Source organism: Hippopotamus amphibius, chromosome 1, assembly GCF_030028045.1.
Source record: "Hippopotamus amphibius kiboko isolate mHipAmp2 chromosome 1, mHipAmp2.hap2, whole genome shotgun sequence".
Taxonomy (NCBI): domain Eukaryota; kingdom Metazoa; phylum Chordata; class Mammalia; order Artiodactyla; family Hippopotamidae; genus Hippopotamus; species Hippopotamus amphibius.
In genome coordinates, this window is record NC_080186.1 from 117,485,229 (window position 1) to 117,508,727 (window position 23,499).

General features: G+C 51.3%; 2 protein-coding genes across 2 annotated transcripts in view; one reads left to right on the forward strand and one right to left on the reverse strand.

Annotated features, from left to right (window-relative positions):
• The window catches only part of TDRD10 (tudor domain containing 10), a 45,463-nt gene extending 33,152 nt beyond the window's left edge, over positions 1-12,311 (forward strand). Inside the window, exons 6-12 of the mRNA XM_057725377.1 lie at positions 6,348-6,390; positions 6,733-6,823; positions 7,825-7,972; positions 8,234-8,379; positions 8,611-8,765; positions 11,653-11,723; positions 11,925-12,311. Coding sequence (XP_057581360.1) covers positions 6,348-6,390; positions 6,733-6,823; positions 7,825-7,972; positions 8,234-8,379; positions 8,611-8,765; positions 11,653-11,723; positions 11,925-11,957 — 687 coding nt within the window. The 3' untranslated portion in view covers positions 11,958-12,311. The remainder of the gene's footprint in view (positions 1-6,347; positions 6,391-6,732; positions 6,824-7,824; positions 7,973-8,233; positions 8,380-8,610; positions 8,766-11,652; positions 11,724-11,924) is intronic.
• Positions 12,312-14,142: 1,831 nt separating this feature from the next.
• Positions 14,143-22,880, reverse strand: UBE2Q1 (ubiquitin conjugating enzyme E2 Q1). The gene is made up of 13 exons (XM_057725378.1): positions 22,300-22,880; positions 19,923-20,027; positions 19,507-19,611; positions 18,832-18,882; positions 17,115-17,255; positions 16,802-16,886; positions 16,486-16,546; positions 16,221-16,311; positions 16,050-16,108; positions 15,920-15,968; positions 15,573-15,668; positions 15,123-15,189; positions 14,143-14,648 (listed from the first exon to the last, which is right to left on the reverse strand). The coding sequence occupies exons 1-13, from the start codon at positions 22,624-22,626 to the stop codon at positions 14,617-14,619; spliced, it is 1,269 nt and encodes a 422-aa protein (XP_057581361.1). The 5' UTR covers positions 22,627-22,880; the 3' UTR covers positions 14,143-14,616.
• Between the last annotated feature and the right edge of the window lie 619 nt (positions 22,881-23,499).

Sequence of the window (23,499 nt, forward strand, 5' to 3'; positions counted from 1 at the left end):
CATTGGCAGGCAGATTCTTAACCACTGAGCCACCAGGGAAGTCCTGTATTGTTGCTTTTTAATAGACACCCTGTTTGTCGTATGCATCCGATCAATTTCCAGAATCCTGAAATGGTTGTTTTTGACAATTTTGTCAAATTTTATAATAGCTTTTGGGGGAGAAGGATTTATCAATGGAAATATTTTGTAGTAGAATTGTTTTAGAGAAGAGAAAAGGTAAAACGAGAGGATCAGTGATGCAACATATACATGTAGGAAGAGTTCAGGTCAACATGGGAAAGAAAATATCAAAGGATATAGCAAAGTCTCCCAGGAGTGAAGGGTATGTTTTTAGTTTGAAAACAACCAGTGAGTGCCCAGGATAATGAATGGGAAAATAAAAACCTACACCCAGACACATTATAGAAATATTTTAGAGTATTGGATAAAGCTTCAGTAAGAGAATCCTCATTGAAGGGTATAGGATTGGATGCTATCACTGAATTTTGCAGAAAAATAACGTCCACCCCCAAATCTGTTCTTTATTAAATTACTGTAGAATGAAGGTAGAATAAGGACTTGTTCAGAAATGTAGGGTCTCAAAAAATGTATGTCCCCTGTACCTGTTCTCAGAAAGCTGTGGAGGGATGTGCTCCAGTCCAGTGAAGCAATAAGCCAAAAAATGAGGGAATCTGGGAGCAGGAGATCCAGCCCAGGAGGGGGACCTGAGACTTCCCAGATGATGACAGAGGGGTAGAACACTTGTGGTACAGCACTCAGTCCAGCCAGAGCAGAATGATGTGAGACTCCAGGGCAACGTTTGCACAAAGAAAAGTATAAAATTGACTGGAGAGGTGTTAGAAAGAGCCATTGGAGGGTGTGGGAAAACTTAGCTAGAGATTTAAGGAATTCCAAGTAAATGGAAGGGAAAAAAGGAGCAGTTAATTCCTGGAGAAAGTTGTATAAGGATAAAAGTAATCATAATACACACATTTTTTTAATATATTTTTAAAAAATTTTCATAACATGTAACGATCCAGCAGCATGTGGTATTTATGTAGTCACATGGTATGAGAACACTGGACAGTATGAGCAGGGAGTGACATAACCACATCTAACGAATTTACACTAAAAAATATTAAATATATTCAAAGTATTACATAAAATGAACCCCTTTATACAGTTTGATGAATTTTGACAAGTGTATGTAGCCATGTAACCACCATCACAATCAAATACAGACCAGTTCAGTCACCCAGAAGGTTCTCTTGTGCCCTTTCCCCGCTTCGTGTCCCTAGGCAGGGACTGATCTGCTTTCCATCACTTTAGATGAGAGTTATCCTTTCTAGAGTTTGGTGTCCGTGGAATCGTGCCATGTGCGCTTCTTTGTTCTGGCTTCTTTCACTCAGCGGAATGTTAGTGAGATTCACCCATGTGCTTGCACCATCGGCACTTCTTCTTTTGTTGCTAAGTGATGTTCTGTTGTATAGATGTGCCACCATCAGTTCATCTATTCACCTATATTTAGGTTTGAAAGGGACCCCGCGGAGTAGACTCCAGGGGCCAGAGCGGGAGCAGAAGACCTGTCTCAGGTGGTCCAGGTAAGAGATGCAAGTGTGTGTTACTCCATCCCCAGTGCCATTTCCTACACACACCAAGTACATCCCCACCTTAGGGTCTCAGGTGTTCCCAGCCGGAAGGCTCGTCTCCCAGGTGTCTGTGGGTTTGCCTTCTCGCTTCGTGTAGGCATCTGTTCAGCCATCACTGCCTCCCCCCCCCCACCCTCTCGTCCCCTCTCCTTGCCTGTATGGTCATTGACCTTCTACCTCTTTGTATACTTCTTGTCAGCTGCCCCCACCAGAATGTGAGCTTCATGGTGGCTGTGTCTAGAACGTACGCATTTTATAAGTACGTGTGGAGTGACTCAGTGTGGTTCCCTGAGAACAAGGTCTGTGTCTGTCATCTTTGTCACTGTGTGCCCAGCACGTAGAAGTGCAAGGTGCGATACTCAGTGACAGGGAAGCGGTCGAGGGTTAAAGCTGTAAGTATTCCATTTCCACCAGGATGCGCCCTTCAGGTGACTCCAGGTGCAGTTCCCCAGGTAGAGGCAGGGCCTTAAAAGTGATGGCCAGGGTGACCATAGCGGGCCAGGAGTGTGGCGGTGAGCAGTCTCGGGGAGGCCACCCACTGTTCTCAGTGTCACGTGAGGCCTATGCCCCCCACCCCCCAGTACTGGTTGGAGAGCTTCTCCCTGGTGTGCAGGTGAACCAGATGGGCCCCTCCCCCGACCTTGCCCCGAAAAGCCTTCTGGCCACTGACCTCTGTGTGCCCTGTGTCTTCTCTCCCACTGCTGGGACTCACCAGCGTGATCCTGGAGCAGGCCCCGTCTTGGACCGCTTGGCCAGCTGTAGAAATGTGCCAGGACAAAGTAAAGAGACCATTAAGGACTGTTGACTGATCTGGGCGTAGAGTTACTGTGCTTGTGGCAACATTAGAACTTAATTAAAATTGGCTCGTTTGGCAGCTACCGGGATGCTGCCTTGATCTCTGTAGCTTCCTGGTGGTTACTTCTGTGTTGCAGACATCCTGAAATTTGAGGTTTGTTTTTGGGTGAGGTGCCTGTGGTGGTGGTTGGATGATAATTGTATGGATTTTCCTCTGAAACTTTGTGGGAAGACATTCTGGAACCTTTTTGAAACATTGAAAATGTTGAAGTATGTGGGCCGAGCAATGGGATTCAGAATGTCCTGCTTGAGCAGTGGAGGAACTGAGGGTGCGGGGCGTGGAGACTAATATCACCCTGTTTGGTCCTGGAGGATGACTGGTTAGCCAGAGACGGGTAAGATTCCTCAAGGGAGGAACAACCTAAGACAGGCACAATCGCAGAGGGGCCAACACGGGTGGGGCACAGATCCCTAATATCTGAGAGAGGTCTCCTGCCCCCAGGGCTGTTTTGCTCTCCACCCCCAGCTCAAATCCACACCTGCTCAACTCGGACCCAGGAAGTAAACAAAGATAATTGCCTCAGTCATGTGAGGCCTTTGAATGTTTATGGGTGTAACCTGAGAATGTTAGCCCACGAACTCAATAAAAGCAACCTGGGATGAGTCAGCAGCGCTCTTGATCCGAGAGGTCTTGAGCCCCCCGGTCCCACTTTTCTCTTCAGTCTGTGTCTGTGTCTTCTTCAAGCTTGCGGCACCCGTCACTCACCTCGAGTCGCCGAGCTGGTCTCGGCAAAACTTAATTTCACAAACTGTCAAAATATGCTTTTTATTTTTAAGATTATTTATTTATATTTGGCTGTGTCAAGTCTTAATTGCGGCATGTGGAATCTTCGTTGCAGTGCACAGGCTTCTCTCTAGTTGTGGTGTGCGGGTTTTCTCTTCTCTAGTGTGGCACATGGGCTCAGTAGTTGTGGTGCATGGGCTTAGTTGCCCTGTGGCATGTGGGGTCTTAGTTCCCTGACCAGGGATCGAACCCACGTCCCCTGCATTGGAAGGCGGATTCTTTACCACTGGACCCCCAGGGAAGCCCCTGTGCTTGTTATATTTATTGCTTAAATCATTAGGGAATAATAATTAGACCCAAAATGGTTTTAAATGTTTCTGTATTAATAATTTTTAGCTTGAAACCACTGTTGATAATTGGTTCTTGGGATTGGTATTTGGAACTGTCTTAGCAGATTCTAAATAAAAAGGCACCTTGCATGCATGGCTAGAGGACAGTTTTTAAGACTGTCACCTTGCTTTGTTGTAGGTGAACAGCAGGGGCAGAATGGTTTAGTGTGGAGGTTTGATTTGGGCCCTAGCGGTGGACAGTAGTAGTTCACCTTCACGCAGGGCTCACTCTGCGAGCTGTTGTTCTGATCGCTCTGCTGTGTTAACCTGTTTAAATACAGCAGTAGGTGCAGACGAGGACACCAAGTAACCAGGCCAAAGTGAAGGAGCAGTCAGTTCTGGAACCAAGATTGGAGCCCAGTCTGACTCCAGAACCTGCACTTCTAACCTCTCTTATAACTGCTTCCATTTACGAAGCACCTATTTCATGTCATGTCCTGAACAGATACTGGCCCAACTAAATCCACACATCAGGTTTGATTCATGGTATTGAAGAGGAAACCAAGGCTTAGATTAAGAATTTAAGAATTAAATGCCCCAGTTCATTTCTCCTCTTTCCCTGCTTTGTTCTCTTTGTCTTTTTCTTCTGTCTCTTTCTTTCACATGTATTTACTAAGAGCTTAATATGTGTCAGACAGTGTTCTGGGCCCTGGGGTTACCTCCGTGATGAAGGTGATTGTCAAAAGACAGATGGGATTCACATTCTGATACTGTTTAAATTCCAGTGGAAAGATATACAACAAATCAATAAGTAAGTGAATAAATAAGAAAGTGCCCCCCTCCAAAAAAAAAAAGAAAGGAATAAAAAGAAAAGAAAAAGCCAGATAGTGTTACTGACCAGGGTTCCTGGCCTGGAGTGAGTGGGCAGAGAAGAGGTCAGTGAGAAGAAGGAGGGTAGATCATGGCAGGCTTGGTGAACCTACGCGGAGACTTTGGGTTTTATTTGTAAACACAGTGGGGGGGGGGGGGTGTTGGAAGGTTTTAATCAGGTGAGTGATGTGATGTGATTTTTGTTTCTAAGAGATTGTGTTGTCTTCTGGTGGTGATTGGATTGCGGGAGCCTGTGTGGCCGTGTCTTCAGAGTTATTGCTGTGGTCCTGATGAGAGATGGTGATGGCTGGCATTGGGGTGGTAGATATGGAGAGAGGGGAGTGTGTGGGTTCGGGTGTGTTTTGGAGGAAGAGATGGCTTGACTTGCTGTTGAATGTGATGCAGAGCTAGGAAGAGAGGTGAATTTGGCCTGAGCCGCTGGGTAGAAGATGATGCGACTTCCTAAAACTGAGAAAGCCGAGGGGAAGCAGCTTGGGGAGGGTCCGTTTTAGGCGTGCTGAGTGTGTGCTCCTCTTAGTTGGTCTGTCAAGGAGGCATCTCCATGCTGGAGTTGGGGCTGAGCTTGGGAGTCTGTGGTCTGTTGTTGAGAACCTAAAACCACCGTGCGGGAGGTGACCTTGAAGAGAAGGTAGATGGAGGAGAGGACCAAGCCCTGGGATGTGCCAGGATGTGTTGGTTGAGCTGAAAAGGGCCAGCCAGTGAAAGAGAAGGAGAACCAGATGTGTGCAATGTCAGGCCAAGGGAAGAAATGTTTCCGAGGAAAGGGGGTGGGTGGGATGCCTCCAGGAAATTCAGAGTGGAGGACGTGCAGGCTTCGGCAACACGAAGGCCATCGCTGAGCCCGTGCAGAGCCATTTCAGGGAGGCTCGACTGGAAGGCGTTGAAGATGCACTGTCAGGTGTGGAAGGAGATAGGACTCTAGACCATACTTTTAGTGAAGAGAACAGAGAAGGGTGGTCGCCTGAGGGGGTGTGGGGCGAGTCAGGGTCTTTGCAGCTGTGGATGATGGAGCCTGTTTGTTTCCTGGCGGGCCGTGTCCACGGGAGGGAGATGGCAGTGGAGGAGAAAGGGCCACAGGGGTGCCGTCCTTGAGAAGGCAGGACGGGGCCAGCCCCAGAGCCAGAGCCTTCCGGGAAGGTGTGCGGCAGCCACGGTAACAGAGGGATGGCAGAGAGGGCCGGGGGTGGGGCGGTTTGTGTGGCAAGAGGATGCGGGGCCTGCCCACCGCCCGCCGCCCCCGCCGCCGTGGCTTCCAGGTTTCTCCTGATGAAGAGGCAGGTTCGTAGGGTGGGCGGAGAGTGGGAGGTGTGGGGGGCTTGGAGAGAGGAAGGGGGTGAAGGGTCATCTGTTGGAGGGAAGGAAAGGAAACTCTCTAGGGGCTTGCAGTTGGTTGGTGGCGTGTCCACGTGAGAACAGTGGCCGCGTGTGTTCTCGGGCAGCGGTCGGCAGGCAGGAGAGGAAGCGGGGAAGGGGTAGGCTAGACAGGTCAGTGGGTGCAACCGGGGCGGGGTGTTTTCCAGGTGAGGGCCGTGGAGAGGGGGACGCCAGCGTGGGTTGGGGGCTGCAGGATTGTAATCTTTCCGTCTCCACCCAACCCTGCTGCCAGAGTAACACCATTTCTACCTCTTTTCCTCTTCCTGGCCCAGGAAGGTCCCGCGGGGGCCTCCCGGCGAAGCAGTGCTGGGCTTCTGTCCCTGTAGGTCTCGATGAGCGTCCCGGCAGCACCTCCCTCCCTCGTCCCTTCCCGTTCCTGAACCTCTGGTCTCTGGGACCCCCGAGAGAAAGGAGAAGGGGCGGAGAGTCCCCAAAGTCAGCGGAAGGCTGCCGCTTGTCTCCAAACCTGCGTGGAGAGACTCAGCGTGAAAACCAGGGAAACGAATACTGCCATGCCCGAGTGATACCTTTTCTCTTTCTCCCTAGGGTTTGGAGAAGGCGTCTGGTCAAGGACCTGCCAGAACCACTGGTGAGATCCTGAGCTGCCGTCTGTTCCCAGGACGTGTCTTCGCGGCTCCTGATTCACTTCTCCCAGCCTCCCTTCTAGCTCTGTCCCACGTTGACCCCTCGGTGTAGGAAGTATCCCTTTTTATTCCTCTAGGATGCTTGCTTGATTAAAGAATGTCGTCCAGCAGACCCTCCCCACGCAGCTGAGGATCTGGAGGCTGAGACCTAGAAGGATGTAGCTTCTTTGCCCATCTCATCCTCCCTCTGAGGGCAGGACCAGAGAGCCTCTTGGGCGGAAGGGGAGGGGGTGCAGTCCTCTTGAGACAGCCCTGGTGCCTCCAGGACTCAACCTTCTGCTTTCCAGCTTGTACACAGCTCATGCCTAAAGCTTCTGGTGACCCCTGTGAGACAGAAAAACCGAGGACGAGCTTCTTTGCAGTTCCCATGGAAATGAGGTGAGCGGAGGTGTGGAGAGGGCGCCAGCAAATGTGGAGAGGCCGCCTGCAAATGGCAACAACAAGCATCGACTCTCAGTCCCTAGACGGTGGGGGCAGGGATGGTTCTGAGGCGGGGATGAAGTTTTCAGGAACTCGTGCAGACCCAGGCGCTAAGGCTGTGACCCACAGTCTGTCTCCATTTCTGTACAGTGATGGGCTGTGACTCTCCCCCATCCTGGGTGCCACGAGAGCAGCATGTCCACCGCACACATCATCTGCTTTAATAGCAGACACCATTCTTAGCAGACATCATTCTTTTTTTGGGGGGGGGGGGGGAGGTCGGGCTGTGCTGAGCAGCTTGTGGGATCTTATAGTTCCCTGACGAGGGAGTGAACCCGGGCCCTCGGCAGTGAAAGTGCAGAGGCCTAGCCACTGGACCACCAGGGAGTTTTCCAGCAGACACCATTCTTAATGTCATGGATGCCAGAATACTCTGTTTGACTTGAAATACTATAGGATGAGTGGTTTTTGTTTAGTTTTTCTAAGGCAGCAGGTCTGCCTTTCTAACTCTGTGTGACTTAGGTGATGGAGTTAGTGGAGTGGCGGGATGAGGTGTGGCATGTGCTTCAGCGCAGGGAGGAGTGGTGTAGGTGTTGCAGGTGTGTCCTGCTTTATGGACGGTTCACACTTGTGTCTCTTGAGCTTCATGAATCGCCCAGGCCGGTCCAAGGTAAGCCCAGTGAGGCCTTTTGCTTGTCTGTCTCTGTGGTTCCCTGGTGTGTTTCTGCTTCCCTCTGCCTCTCCCCTTCCCCAAACTCTTCACCCCCTTTGCCCACTGGCGTGGTGCTTCCTTTGCTTGGCATTGCGGTTACTTGGACCATTGACGTGTCCCCACCCTGGAGGGGGTGGGGCCCAGCCCTCTTGTCAAGGTGGCTCTCCTCCTCGCCTCCTCAGGACGGGTGTTGGTTGAATCACTCCTGTGTGCACTCCCTCCCCTGTGTCCCCTGCTCTTCCCGCAGAGGGTCCTTCTTGGTGCTGCTGCTGAGGGAATGCTTCCAGGACCTGGGCTGGCTGGCCACCATCCGGAGCACTGGCGGGGAGGTGGGGCTGCTGGCGACCAGTGTTGTCCCTCAGACCCCCTTCTTCTGGGCCATGCATGTCACGGAGGTACGGGCTTGTTGGCGGTCCTCTTGGGCTTCGCCTCCTCACGGGACCCTGCTGGGGTGACCGTGGGGAGGGGCCCATCAGCAGCGGACGTCCAGAGTGGCCGCACCCTGACGCCTGGTTCAGCCTCGTTCTCTCTCCCACCGCATGCCTTCGGTGCCCTGGGGGTGGATCGACGGTGCTGATGTGCCAGGTGGCACCTGCAGAGACGGACGTGTGATGTGGGGAAGGCAGCGAGGTCTGTGGTGTTTGTGCCGTTCACAGACTCTGCACCAGAACATGCAGGCGCTGTTCAGCACCCCGGCCGAGGCAGAGGGGCAGCAGCCCTACCTGCACGACTCGGCCGTGCGGCGCGGGACCCGCTGTCTGGCCGAGTACCACCTGGGTGACTGCGGTCGGGCCTGGAACAGGTGTGTGTCGGGCAGGGCTGGAGGTTCGCTGCTCCATCCTCCGGACTCTTGTTTCTTTGCTGCTGCTTCCTCTCTCAAGATCCTCGCTCCTTCTGATCCCCTCTCCATCCAAGGCAGGGAACAGCATAGAAAACTCCCATTCCTCCTAGCCCAGACCTTCAGGCCCTCTCCATGAAGACTGCAGTGCATGGCAACAGGTGGGATAAGCCTCCTCTCCCTCCCTCCGGCCAGGTGCTGGGTGTTGGAGCGCGTGGCCTCCTGGGCTGTGGTCATGTTCATTGAATTCGGTCAGTCGGCCACCATCCCGGTGCAGTCCCTGCGCAGCCTGGATAGTGACGACTTCTGGACCATCCCCCCGCTGACTCAGCCGTTCATGCTGGAGAAAGGTAAGGTGTCCTCCACCCTCCTGAGGATGCGGGGACAGGAGATGCTGTGTGCACCTCCAGGACCACGACGGGAATGGCTTGCCACGTAGGGGCAGCCAAGGCCCTCAGGATGCCTGCCCTTCGGGTCTCTCTTCCTTGATCTCGCCCCAGTTTTCAGCATCTGCCTCTTGCACAGTTGCTTCTTGAGCACTGGTTTTCACACCTGGTCTCTCTGAGCAACAGGATCCGGAAAGTGACCTCAGGTGCTGCCCGCAGGCTGAGTTCTCTGGGTGGAGTGAGGGGAGGGCAGGCCTCCCAGTCTCACTTCTGCCGGAGTGGCTCAGCTTCCACCTGTCTCATGTACATTGAGTTTTGCTTAAGATTTCTTCAGAGAAGGATTCTTTGTAGAAGAAAACTGGAATTTGAAGACCAACAATAGGGGTTAGAGCACTGGACTCAGTGTCTTCCCCTGATGTGATGTTTGTTACTTTATTTTTTTTTTTAATTGAAGTATAGTTGATTACAATATTGTGTTAGTTTCAGGTCTACAGCAAAGTGATTCAGTTATACATATATATATATAATTTTTTCAGATCCTTTTCCATTAGAGGTTATTAGAAGATATTGACTATACTTCCCTCTGCTATTCAGTAAATCCTTGTTGTTTATCTATTTTACATATAGTGGTGTGTATCTATTAAATCCCATATTTCTAATTTATCCCTCCCCTCCCACCTTCCCCACTGGTAACCATAATTTTGTTTTCTATGTCTGTGAGTCTGTTTCTGTTTTGTGAATAAATTCATCTGTATCATATTTTATATTCCACATGTAAGTGATATAATATTTGGCTTTCTCTGTCTGAGTTACTCAACTTAATGTGAGAATCTCTAGGTCCATGCATGTTGCTGCAAATGGAATAATTTCATTCTTTTTTTGTGGTTTCTTTATCCATTCATCTGTTAATGGACATTTAGGTTGCTTCCGTGTCTTGGCTGTTGTAAACAGTGCTTCTATGAACATTGGGGTGCATGTATCTTTTTGAATCGAAGTTTTGGTCATTTCTAGATATATGCCCAGGAGTGGGGATTGCAAGATCATACGGCAACTCTCTTTTTCGTTTTTTAAGGAACCTCCATACTGTTTTTCATAGTGGCTGCATCAACTTACATTCCCATCAACAGTGTAGGAGGGTTCCCTTTTCTTCATACCCTCTCCAGCATTTATTATTTGTAAACTTGGTGAAGATGGCCATTTTGAATGGTGTGAGATGATACCTCATTGTGGCTTTGATTTGCATGTCTCTAATAATTATCAGTGTTGAGCATCTTTTCATGTGCCTCTCGGTCATCTGCATGTCTTCTTTGGAGAAATGTCTGTTTAGGTCTTCTGCCCATTTTTGATTGGCTTGTTTTTTTTTTTTTTTGATTTTGAGCTGTATGAGCTGTTTGTATATTTTGGAAATTAACCCCTTGTTGGTTGCATCATTTGCAAATATTTTCTCCCAGTTCCTTGGTTGTCTTTTTGTTTTGTTTATGGTTTCCTTTGCTGTGCAAAAGCTTTTAAGCTTAATTAGGTTCCATTTGTTTATTTTTGCTTTTGCTTTTGTTTTTCTTGCCTTGGGAGACTGATCAAAGAAAATATTGCTACAATTTATGTCAGAATGTGTTGTCTGTGTTCTCTTCTAGGAGTTTTATGGTGTGGTGTCTTATGTTTAAGTCTTTAAAACATTTTGAATTTATTTTTTTTGTATAGTGTGAGGTGTTTGTTACTTTAGATCCAGACACCTGTGGGGCCTCAGTTTCTACAGCCTTGAAATGGAGAGGCCCCTTCTTTGCTCTGCCCCTTCTTGAGACTAGAGTTTAGGTGAGATGTGAAAGGGGGAAAGAATGCTTTGTGGGGTGAGGAGGAGAAGTGGATGTGAAGAGACAGAGAGAGAGAGAGAGAGACGCGCACACACACACACACACACACACACATGGAAGTGCAGGGTTCCTGCTAGGCTGATGGGCTTGTGCCCAGTGGTCAGGGGGCACCACCCAGAGGGCGCCTTGGGTCATTACATGAAGAGGGCCCTTGCTGCTCAGCCTGGGGAGTGATGCCAGCCAACAGGACTTGGGAGCTTCTGATAGGCTGAATCTGACTGCTTGGGTGGCCCAGAGTAAGGAGCCCCTGCCCCAAAGAGCAGCTCCCAGCCTGTTAGAGGGGCCAGAGTGTGCAGCTCTCATGTGGATTTTGAGATGGCCAGGCAGGCAGGTGTACAATTTTACTCCCTTTATGGATGAGGGAAAGTAAGGCTCAGGAAAATGAAAGGGACTTATTCACGTTTCATAGCAAGAGAATGGCATACATTGCTGGGGGTGGAACTGAGGTCTGACCCTTGATAGGAGCCAATTTCATGCATAGAGACAGTCCCAGAGTTCGGAGGGGGATGGCGGGAGCTGAGTAAGGGCAGATGTCCTGGAGAAAGGTGAGTGTCTGACCAGTGCCCTGCCCTGCCTTGTCGCAGCAGGTAGGAATGCTTGCTTGTCGTGGTAAAAAGGCTCTCTGTTTTTTAACCTCCATCTCTCCAGCCGAAACTCTCAGCAGAGTTGAGTGAACACAGTTTTCTGTCCCCAGAATTTTGGGTAGGGAATGTAAAATCCTAGATCCCTGTAATTATTTTAACGACAATAATGTCACCTTTTACATGCTCTTACCTTGCCCTCCCCTTCTTCTCCCTCTTCAGTGTTTATTATCTCTTGTTTTCCTGGCAGCAGGGAGTGAGCACTAACTAGCGGAGACTTGTCTGCAAGAGCTGGTCTGCAGCCAGAGCGCTTTCCTGCAGCCCTGGCCTCTCACTTCCCTCCCTGCTCCTCCTGTCTGACCAAGTGCCACCAAGGTTTTGTTGTTGTGTTTTGTTTTGCAGATATCTTGAGTTCACAGCAGGTTATCCATCGCATCCTCAAAGGGAAAATCACTGGTGCTTTGAACTTGGAGGTAATTGCTGTGTATCTACTGTTCCCTGACTCCCTCCACCCCACCCCCCAGGGTCACAGCTGCAGGCCCCTGGCCTCAGCCTGGATGCTATGTATTCACCTGTCACTCCCTTAGAGAAACAAACTGAAGTTGTCTGGGGGTTGGGTGGACTGCCTGGGGGCGGTCCTTCCTTCCCATTCAGATTTTCTCTTTCTCTTCCAGTCGCACATCCTGAAGTTTGAAGAGTTTAAATAACATGGCCACAATCAGCGTGTTCCCTCTCCTGTCTAGATTCTGCCTGCCCTACCCTTTCACTCTCGAGGCCTTGGGGTTGAAAAGGGCCACAGTGGTGCCCAGGATTGACTGGATTCCCCTTTACCTTTCCCCCAGCTCACATCTCAATTTGTCACGTGTCTTCAGTCCCCCAGCTCTGTGTGAACATTTGAACCAAACGTGGGAAGCTTCCATGAGGTTGAAAGTCTGACGTAGCCAGTGTATTCTTCCCTGTGTCTCTTCCTTGTACCTCCAGAGCGTAAGGTGCCCTGACAGATTCTGGAGAATGGAGGGGCCCACTGCTTAGTTTTCCTGGCATTCCATTGTAGAATCAGGTAGGGAGCCTTTATACATTGATCTGTTACCTTGGTGAATAAACTTGTTGGCATGCTTCACATTTGGGGTGACTGAGTCCTCTGTCTAGCCACCCCTCCCCACCCGTCCCTTCTAAAACCAAAGCAGCAAGACTGGGAAGCTGCCGTGTGCTGGCCGTGCAAACCCTGTGTGGGATATAGATGCACACTTGAGTAGGGTTAAAGTTTCCTCTCTCTTTGCCTTCTTAGTGGACAGAACATTGGTTCAGGATGGTGTGACCTTGATTTTTTTTTTTTTTTTAATGCTGTGTAATTTCATTAGCAGCCTAACATAAGGTCATGAAAGGGACTGTTGGGTTTGACAAGAAAAGCAGAGGACTTTTTTAGAGTTGGTGTTTATACAGCTATAGCGCACAGGAGCTGGTGTTTCCCTTTACATCAGGTGAATATGGACCCCATTGTTTCTTTAAATAATTTGATTAGAGCCAAACTATTTAAATAATTTTATTTGTTTCATCCTTTGGTAGATGAGAAAAATACATTACAAAATACATTATACTGAGGACAGATCACAGTACACATTACTAAAAACACAATCTACATTCCAGCCAAGGCTGGTGGCAAGTTCAGAAGAAAAGCACGGAGGCCTTGAAAACGAGATTTCAGCTCCATGAAATGAGTTTCCCCCTTAGGTCCCCTCTTTCTCTCTACCTCAGCATAAATTAGCACCCTGTATCAGGTGGGTGTGGTAGAGTTCAAGCAGCACTGAGTGGGACTGGTGAATTTCCATCTACTTGAAGCAGCAAGACATTAAAATCCCTTAAAAGGGGGAAAAATGACCAGTGTTAAAATTGCTGTGTCAAACAAAGCATTACAGAAGTCTGCCATCCTACAGGCTCCCAGATGGCTGTCCCAAGTCTGGGCTTTCTGACATGAGTGTCTTCACTTAGCTAGCCCTGGCCTCTGGCATTCGTCACCGTCCAGTCTGGAGGCAGAGTAGATCCAAAGAGGCTGTCTCTGCACCAAAGCAAGCTCACTGACCAGGAGAGGCAGGCAGTGCACACCACACGCAGATGGCGCGCCTGTACTTTTCAACAGCAGGAACAGACGCGGTACCTACAGTTCAGCTCAGCAGACTCCTCTCCCGAGCAGTTCTCAGAGCCTGAGGTAAGGACGCAGGTATAGACCAACCCCCTCAAAGCTGACCCTTTCCAGTAGGACCCACCTTATGAGAGTGCCTTAGAAGCATCCAGTCTCAGAGCCAAACAACTGACTTCAGAGCTCTGCCCGGCTTCTCTTTGATAAGACTAAATGAAGCAAGACGCAGGAAGGGGGAACTAGGGAGCTGCCAGCTATCACCCTTCAGTGCTGCTTCCTGGGAGGGAGGGGAACCAGTGCACACCAGAGTGGTAGCTACACAGTATGTTGCTGAGACCAGAAAGACCACATACACACTTGAGACTGTGCTCCCGATCCCTAGTCAGTTCATTTGAAAGTAGTTCTATGAAGCAGCCTCTTAGGGCCTCCTTCCTTGTTATTTCTTAGAAATTAAGAAAACACCTGTGACTAGAAAAGTAGTCCTAAGAATTAAGGTCATCATTTCAGCCTGCTACTTTGTGGTTCAGCAGGCCAAGCTCTGCATTCCAAGGGGTGCAAGTGCTGGTCACTCCAGAGGCCTTCAGGGGCAAGCCAGGCATGTGCTTCAGCTCCACCTTTCTCTGGCTTTAGCAGCCCCTCATGGCTACCAAAGCCACAGAGGACTTCGCACCCCTCCCCCACTGCTCAAGTAGTTCAGGGGGTGGGGGTGGGACGGGACGTGGGAATAAAAATAAAGATGAGTCAAGACCAGCATCTTCAAATTAACAAACTGTAATTGTTTTCCCAAAGATACATTTTTTTTCATACACATCCATCATACACTGTAACCAAAAAAAGCAGTGTACATGAAATAAGAGAAAATAAATTAAAAATCCATAGCATAGGTAAGGAGGCTCTAGTCTGGAGCACAGCTGAGTTTCCAGCAATATAAGGAGGCTCGAAAGTTTCTTTTATAAGAATGCCTGCTAGCAAGGGTTCCAGCCAGGTGGTTGGTTGGTCTGTAAGTCAGTCTTGAGTACTTGAAACAGTTCTGTGTTTGTTTTTTTTGTTTGTTTTTTGTTTTCCTTAGCGTTTAGAATAGCCATCATTGTCCTGCAATAGGCAGAGCTATCACGTCCAGGAAAAATGAGGGAGGGAACCACAGAGGCAGCGTGAGATCCAAATACAGCATTCAAAGGTAATTGGTCCAGTGGTGCCGGGGGAAGGAGGAAGGGGATGGCACTCCAAGGTTAGCCATCTTCCTTCGGGGGTGTGTACCAGCCTGCAAAGAAACCCAAGAAAGCAGTAAGGGGGAGGCTGACGTCCACCCTCCCGGCCCCAGTCACTGAAGATGTCTCCAGGGTCAAAGGTGAAAAGATCCTAGAAAGGGCTTCCCAGTGCAGGGAGAGAAGGCACAGCGGAGGGGGAGAAACTGCCTACCTGGAGGGTACAAGGAAAGGGAGAATGGTGCGCCCAACCTGAGGTGACAGCAGAGTGAGGTGAACTCTCGCACAGGGCGGGGGGGAGAGGGGCAGCACGGGGTCTACCCGCGCTATGACTGCCGGCGCTTTACTGCGGAAGGGGTGGTGGGTGTTAGCCTCCACCTCACTGACTTCTTCTTTGGAGAACAGGGGCAGGTGCTGTGTTAATGGGTGGTAAAGGCTCAGAAACCAAAACGGGTTCTTGCTGTTTGGCTGGAAGTGGAAACCCCAGGCTTGGCAAAGGTCCAAATCTCAAGTTGTGTCTTCAGCCTCACCGTTTTTTTCGTGGATCTGCACCAAGGACTTGTAGGACTGCTGTGCTCTTGTCAGACTGTATTGAGACTGGGGAGAGGAAGCCACCCAATCAGGCCACCAAACAAGGCCAGCTGTGGCCTTGCTGCCACCCAGATACCCAGGAGTCCCAGCTCCCAGTGCCACGCTCTGCGGACACACTAAATACCCTTCACCTGGGAGGTCCCCTCAGGGCGCAATCCCCTAGCTTTCCTTTTCCAAGCCTGCACCCTCCCTGAAGTCTTAGCTCCTTCAGGCCAAGGCCCTGCTCCTGTTCCCACTGTGGGCATCCCGGGCCCACTCATCCGACGCGGCCAGCCCAGAGATTTTATCCTTTCGGTCAGTCCCTGAAAGAAGGCTGCCTCGGCCTCCTCGTGGCCCAAACTGTATATGGCTCCAGCCAGCCCCACCAGGCCCAGGTCCAGGCTCCTTACTTTGTTGGCTCCAAACTGCACGCGTGCTTTTCCCTTCACCAGTGTGGCACTGATCTGCATGATCACTGACTCTATTGAGTAGGCGCTGCTCCAGCCCTAAGCAACAAGGGGGACAAAGCAAACAAGTCAGGAGGGCTTCTAAGAGAAACCTCACGCTTGTTCTCCAGAGAGCTGCTGCACCCACAGAAGGGCCCCTGCCCTTCACTCCCAGAGCTGCCCAGGTCAGCAGGGGCAGGCCCTGCCAGGCAGAAAGGGCCACCTTATGCCCATCACCCAACCCGTAGGGGACGAGGGTGGGTAAAGCTCAGTCTAGCCCTGCCCAGGCCGAGAATGAAAGACAGGCTCACCTGCTTGGTGAGAAGCTCCATGCAGATGGCACCTCCGCCCAGAACATACCTGCAAAAGAAAAGTTAGTCAGCTTTGCCTGGCAAAAGCTCCCCACCCTCCCGTACCCTCTGCCCTTGCTGAGCCACTCACCCTCCGGAGAGGACTGGAGACACAACCCTGACAAATGGCGGGTCAAAGGGGAAGTTATCCTGAGGGAGAGAGAGACGCAATGATCAGGGAGGGGAGGCCAGTGCCCTCTGCAGGACTGTAAGGTGGAGAAGGAAGCCTAGGCCAGGGAAGGACAGGAGTGGAAGGCCTTACTTTAAAAGAGAAGTTAAGTAGGATGAAGTCGGCTCCTTCTTTCTCTTTGAGGATCTGGAGATCATTGTGCAAAGCGCTGTCCTGGTCAACTCTAGGGAAGCAACGAGTTTAGGCTCAGCTCCAGGTCCAGCTCAGGAGCCTCAAGGCTCCCAGCACCCCTGGGCGAGCAGCAGAGGGCCAAGCCACGGCCCACACCCACTCCCTAGCATGGCCCTGGCTTCGCTCACTACTCAACTTCCTTTCCAATCCCACAGTCCCCACTCACTTGAGGAGTTTGACATTCCAATCATACAGACTGTCATTCACGAGTTCGACTGCATAGTTTCCTGGAAGGAGGGAAGAAGATGGGTGTTATTAGATGATGGTCAAAGTGGTGAGTGGTCCCCGATGCAGATCTCTTTCCCATGCAGAGAGAAAAACAGGTCAAAGGCTCCGGGTTCACCACAGATAGACATGCATCCCATCTAAGCCACTGGAGTGGGGTGTTTCATCCTTGGCCTGAAAACTTCAGTGTGCCTGCTGCCACCATCTTGTCCTTTATGAGAAGCTCGTGTTCAGACCCCCATCTGAGGCAAACTCACCGCCTTTGAAACTCTGTGATCGGTATATATCCCTGAGCTCCTTCATCAGCCGGTCAGTAGCCTGCACCGAGCCAGACACTGCACCCTATAAGGGAGGGATGGAGAACAGGACACCTCACGGTCATGTGCTTAGAAACACCATGCTAGACCTTAGGGGCCATCTGGCAGCCTGCCCAGGGTTTAGGCAAGGACGAGGCACACCTACAGCCCCCCGAGAGAGGACTCTGCTCCCCAGACTGAGATGTGACGGCCTGCCACCTCCCAGCCAGCACCAACCAACCCCTGGCCCCGCTTCTCCCTAGAGGGCACGTACATTTAAGTAATCTTGCCTCTGGTTCTTTTTAATTTTCTCTAGTATGGCCAAGTTTTCTTTTCCGATGCCATCATCTTCAGATTTCTTGCCCTCAGCTGGCTCTTCTTCTTTCATTTCGTAGTGATCTAGGTCTTCTGTGTCCTGGGGGAGGTGTGGGGTGGGAATGGGATAGAGGAGGAAAGAAACCAACACATGTGAAGAGGGGCCTTTACCTTCCCTGTCCCACTTGACCTAGAGCTGCAGGTCAAGGAACAATAGTCTATCTAGCAGGCTAATGAGTACAATGCCCTTTCCACTGCTGGAAAACTCCCAGTCCCATTCCCTCCACCATCTAAAGGCTGAGGCAACTCTCTCCTCCTATTCAGTTCTCAGGCTTCAGAGCCATGTAAGGGCCTAGGGAAAGCAAGCAGAGACTCAGCTCTCTTGTTCCCCAGACCTACCTGCTCCAACCATCCCTAAAGCTCTCCCTTGGCAGCAGAAACTCTTCCTTAATTCCTAGAATGACTTTGGCCTGATGCTGTGACTCAAAACTCATGTTTCATCAGGTGACTTTTGTACCCAGGAGTTCCCAGGACTCCAGGGCTAAAGGAGAAAGCTGGATCACAAATCTGCCTTCCCAAGAGCAGGGCCTGATGAGGTATGTAGAAGCAGCCACTGCCAGGCTGGAAACAAGGAAGAAGGTCCAGACAGGCAGATGGCAGAGGTCGAGAACAGAATTAGCCCCGACTCACCTTGCTCTAAGTGAGGAAGTAGTTCATTGTACATGGGGTAGGAGCCTACTTGCAGGACTCAGCCCCTCTCAGTCAGACTGTGAAGGGCTGTCCACTGTCTGAGAAGAGAATGTTTCATGTATTCCCAGCCCTCTGTGTGGCTTAAGACCCTGACAAAATTAAAGAAGCTGCAGAACCTGGGATGTTAATTCAGTGCAGAGAAAGTGATCAGTGATCTCTCCACTCTGGCAAGAATGTGATAATACTAACCTCCTAATTATGACATTAGTTGCGGATATCTACTGAATGTTTAATTATACGTCAGATACCATACTAGATGCTATACACACTACCTCATTTAATTCTTACAACCACCATGCCATTATTCTATCATTACCCCCATTTTACACATGAGGAAGCTGAGGTCTAGGTGAGGTTAATTATCATGCCCAAAGTCATACAACTTTTAATACAGCTAAGATGTGAATCAAATTCTGACTCTGAAGTTCAAGTTCTTAACCATCATGTTATATCCTGCAAAAGTATGTTCCTAGAGACTATATCAGATAAATTAGCATTTATCATGTACTGAACGGAGCATTTTACATGCAATGCCTTATTCAATCTTAAAGACAACCCTATATGGTAGATATCATAATCACATTTTATAAATAAGGAAACTACCGCTTAGTGAGAGTAGGTAAAATTCCCCAATTAAGAGAGCTAGGAGATACAGGCTGCAAGCTCAGGTCTGACTACAAAGCCATCTGAGGTTAACTTCTTGACTATTTAGTGTAAACAGATTTGCACTTAACTGTCTTCAGTGGTTGGGTGTGGGTGCCCTGTCTCCTCTACTACACTGTTGTTCCTCCACGTCAGTGAATCTGTCTTTCTTCCTTTGGTATTTTTCTCTCCCCAGGTCTAGACTGGAGCGCTGTACATAGCGGGCGCTCAATGCTGCTGCGCGAAAGAGCTTCCTACCAGTGCTGCCTCGGGTGGAAGCCTACCTCAGGCATCTCTTCATCTTCATCTTCCGAAGACACATCTTCCTGTGTACACTGCAGTGGGGAGGAAAACACGGAGGTCAGACCGCGGTGGCTTCGAGCATGCAGCCTCTGACCTCTCCGCTGAGCCTCTGGGTCTGGAAGCTGTGCGCCTGCCCACAGTGCGGCCAGCCTCTCCACCAGCCAGAACTGAGTGGAGGCAACAGCCCAGGGAATGACTTCACTACCAGCCCATTACTCTTCTATCATCACATGCAAAGAATAAAAGAGAAGCACAGTGGCTGTTTCTGTCACCTAACTCACAAACGCCAGCTTAAACTCCCCAGGAACCCCTCGTTCACTCAGTCATCTCTGGACTCATACTGCATTCTTGGCTGCTAACAAGGGACCTCGGTCCCCAGTGGCTGCCTACTACTACTGGTAAAACTCTCCCCTCGTCCCCCGTGAGGGATGATCCTACCCAGGACAGTGAGTTTTGGTCAGAGAGGGGAAGCTACTAGTGCCCCATTTAGCTAGACTCCCAGCCGGAGAAGAGGCCAAGAGTCATGATAGGTGCACGTGTCTGGAGCAGAGCTAGAGACAAACCATTGCAGATTCATCTCAATTAACGTGTATTTTCTGAGTGCTATCTGTGGGGCAACTTCGCATAACAGGGTTCAAAGACCCTCAGTTGCTCACCTGCTCTGCTGGCAAGGGCTGATCCAGCATCTCCACATCTGGATGCTGAGGGAGGTTGTAGAGTTTACACAGGTCGGAGATGATCCTCTTCAGATGCTGCAGTAGCTGGGGGTAGGGGACCACAGTGACGTCAAACACTCCTTCCCCGCCCGATCTGGACAGGTATGTGGGCGAGCTCTTATCTCAGCCCCCAAATTGGTACCTAGCTCTCTCAGACTCACAGACCACACGGCCATGGGGCGGAATTTACGGGACAAACCCTGGGACTGGTGTGGAGCTCTCCCTCTGGCTTCAGGAAGCAAATCCCCTAAGATGTCTGTCTCAAATTTCCAGATACATCTTTCAGAGGATGTTTTCACGGCATGTGTCTCACAGGAGGAAAATGCAACCCCACCTCAACACCCTGACCCCCTCACCAGAGTATTCCCTTTCTTTATGTCCACCAGCCTCTCCAAGACAGCAGCCAAGTTAGGGTCATCGGACTCCACTGACCAGATGGGGGGCACGGCAGGGTATGACTCCTAAGGGGAAAAGAGCAGGGAAAGCACTTAAGCTGGGAGACTCAGGGGAAAGCTAGATTTTGCCTGCCTTCCACGCCCCAAGACTTCCAGCCCCTTTGCTCTCCACCGCCCCCTCCACCTCCCTTCCCCCAAACACACACATACAAGCCCAGCTTCACAGGTCATTATCTAACCAAGTAGCTTCCCAACAAATCCCGGACCAGGAGAAAAAGTCCCTGGGAGGACCCTTTCCAAGAATCCCAGTTCCTTTCTTTCTTTCCTCAAGAATAAACATCAGAGAAAGCAGCACAGCCAAACGCTGCTAACAGGGAGGCTTCCTATCTCCTGTGCTGCCTCTACAAGTTCCAGACCTGAAGTTCTTCCACACCCAACAAAGAGGCCTCCGACCCTCCTTAATCAGTTGAGGAAGGGATCACCTCATCACAATCACACTGACAGAAAAAAAAGCAGAGACCACAGATTACTTTCATTTTAGCTGGGGAAGGAGGAATTAAAAATTAGATGATGTCTCCAGAACCTAAACGTAAAAGGGTAGCAGGAAGCATCTTCCCGCCCTACTCCCAAAAGAACCCCTCAAAGGCCACTTCTCCCCGCCTCTCCCTCGGGAAACTGCCACCCTCTCAGTCCAGGCGTAGGCTGTAGGGCTCCACATGGCAGGCTGGGAGAAAGAAGCCTACGCTGCTAACATTCCCAGCATTCCTGAGCCATGGTGCCAAATGCAGCCTGACCAGACTCCCCCCTCTGCCCAAACTAAGGGGGCCAGTTCAGGCCAAGTCTTGTTTATAGGGGCCACAGGGAGTCTGACTAAGAATCTTCTAAACCTCCTTCCAGGGACAAAGACAGTAGATGACCTCTGGCAACTGGGAAGGCAGCTAGAAGGGGGCAAACCTACCCTTAAGGAATTGGAAGCATAATTCAAGTACAAAATCAACCCCTGAAGTTTCCATATATGTCAAGGAAACCTTATCCTCTTCTACCAAGGGCTCCACATGAGTCTTAACTCTGCCACTGATCTAATCTTAAATGCTGGAGAAAAACAAATTAAAGATGTTCAAGTCTTCAGCTCACGAGCCACACCTAGTCCTTCAATCTCAACTTTTCAGTACAAAAGAACGTGGGAGAGGAAAATGGAACACAAGCTTTGGTGGGGCACCATCCAACCCAAGCTGAGGCTTGCCTCACCAAACCTTGACCTGATTTGATGGAAGAAAGGAACAGAAAAACAAGAACCATGTAAATTGAATTCAGGTCCCCAAGTACCACACAATTCACAAGTCTGTCTTTCCCCAGACTACTCCCACTTGCAGTCTGCCTGCCTGGATAAAGTACTGTCCCCTGGCTCGCTATCCAATGCTCCCAGCAGGGCTAACACTATCACACCAGGTGCTATCAACCCCTAGAAGGGCTATACCACACGCTATCAGGCATTCTCAGGTTATCAGAGGCCAACCCTCTTCATAGGATGTTTGAGGGTAGCCTAGGCAGGAGACATGTAAGGTGTCTCCTAGTCCCGCATGCCTAGGATAGAATGATGTGCACTGGGAGAAAAGGAACTGTTACCACTCAGAATAAATGGGATAGCCCGTGCACAACACCGTCATTACCAGGAAAGGCAACAACCCAGAGCAACTGGAGATATCCACGGGGAACAGGAGGGGAGTGGCAGCTACCCACTGGGGCAAAAGGAGGAGAGTTAGAGGTTACACCAGAATAAAAGGTAATCCAAAAGACAGAAAGGAGTCAGTGCACTGCAAACTATCACTTGGTAAAATTCAGAGAGCAAAGAGGCGTTGAATGAGAGACGCCTGGGCAGGAATCTCACAGGTGGCAACGTCCTCAATCAAAGGTACTACTGAGAAGGGGGCATCGCTGAAATCTGCAGAGTTCCAAGCCAGGTCCTTCCAGCTGAGGTAAATGCAGAGGCCTGGAACCTGCAGGTGATAGTGGGAAGAGCGCGGCATTCCCAGGTGTCAAGGTAAAGTCGTGAAGTAGCCAAAAGGAGCCAAAATCATGAACCCCGGGATGTGGGTGGGTTAGTGGAAAGGGGCAGTGGAGGCGCCATATGTCGGGGTGTCCCTGACTACGAAGGACAGAGATTCTGGGTGCACGGCAGAACCTCAAGCGGCAAAAACAAGTGTAACCTGAAGAAAAGGAGCCGAGCCCCGAGAGGGGGTTCGGCCTCCCCTGTCTTTCGACAGCAAAAAACTGTGTGGGGTGATCCCGAGTCCCAGACAAGAGGCCTCCAGAGACGCGCACGCGAGGGGGTCCTCACCGTGATGTTGCAGTGGATGCGGACGGGATCCCCAGGCACCGACCCCCGTGGGGGGTGATGCGGTCCGGGCGCGGCCCCCGCCCCGGCCCCTCCGGCCCCAGCCAGCAGGAACTCGCAGCTCAGCTCGTCCAGGCAGGCGCTGGCAATGCGGAAGCGCTCGTGGCCGCGGTGGAAGATGGACTCGAGCAGCTTCAGCTCCCGCCTCAGGCAGGGCCCCGGCCCTGGGCCCCCCCCCGGGCCGCCCCCGGCCCCCGGCGCCGCCCCCTGGCCCCCCAGCTGCTGCCCCGACCCCGGCTGCTGCTGCCCCTGCGGCTGCGGCTGCTGCATCCTCCGCTCCGCTCCGCTCCGGGGCCGGCGGGCCGGGAGCCTCCGGCCTCCGCTCCGGGCTCCGCCGCCGCCGCCGCCGCCGCCGCCGCGGTCCGCACTTCCTGATCCCCCCTTCGCCAAGATGGCGCCGCCGCCACCTCCGGGACAGGGCCCCCCCGCTCCGCTCGCCGGCCCCCCAGCCGCCGGAAGCCGCGCGCCCCTCCTCCTCCTCCCCGGCGACCCCGCCTCCGTCCCCCCTCACGTGACCTCGCTGCCCTGACCTCCTTCACGTGACGCCTCTCTCCTTCCCGCCCCCTCGTTCTCCACCGCCACCCTCCACATGTGACCCGGGACTTCGGGCTCGCAGCTTTCAGCGCCTCTGTGCGTGTTTACGTACGGCGTGCGTGCGTGCGGCGGCCCTCGCCGGCACTCCCCTCTCACGTGACCCGGCGCCGCGTGCTCCCAGGGGCTACCCGCGCGGGACCCTGCTTCCTGCTCTCGGTCCCTCTTCCCCCACCCCGAGCCGCGGTGAACGTGCCGGGCACTTGGTGAGCAGAAAAGAAAGAGAGCTGCGGACGCCGCCGTACCGTCTTTATCCTGCGCTCACACGCCTGTCCTCGGCGCAGGGTCGCTGATGCTCTGCCCCTTTGGGGGCACACCGAAACGAGGGGCGTGTGACTGGGGAAGTAGCCAGGGACTCGGTTACAAGAGGCTTGGGTTATCGTACCAGCCCTCCTGGGACGTTATGTGACCTTGGATTAACCACCTTTCCTCAGTTTCCTCATCTGTACAGTGACTTTGATGGGGATAGTAATGCTTGCTTTGCCTGCTCCCAAGGATGGATGCGAGGAGATCACGAAGTGATCGCTGGTCAGTTATGTACGACAGGTAGTC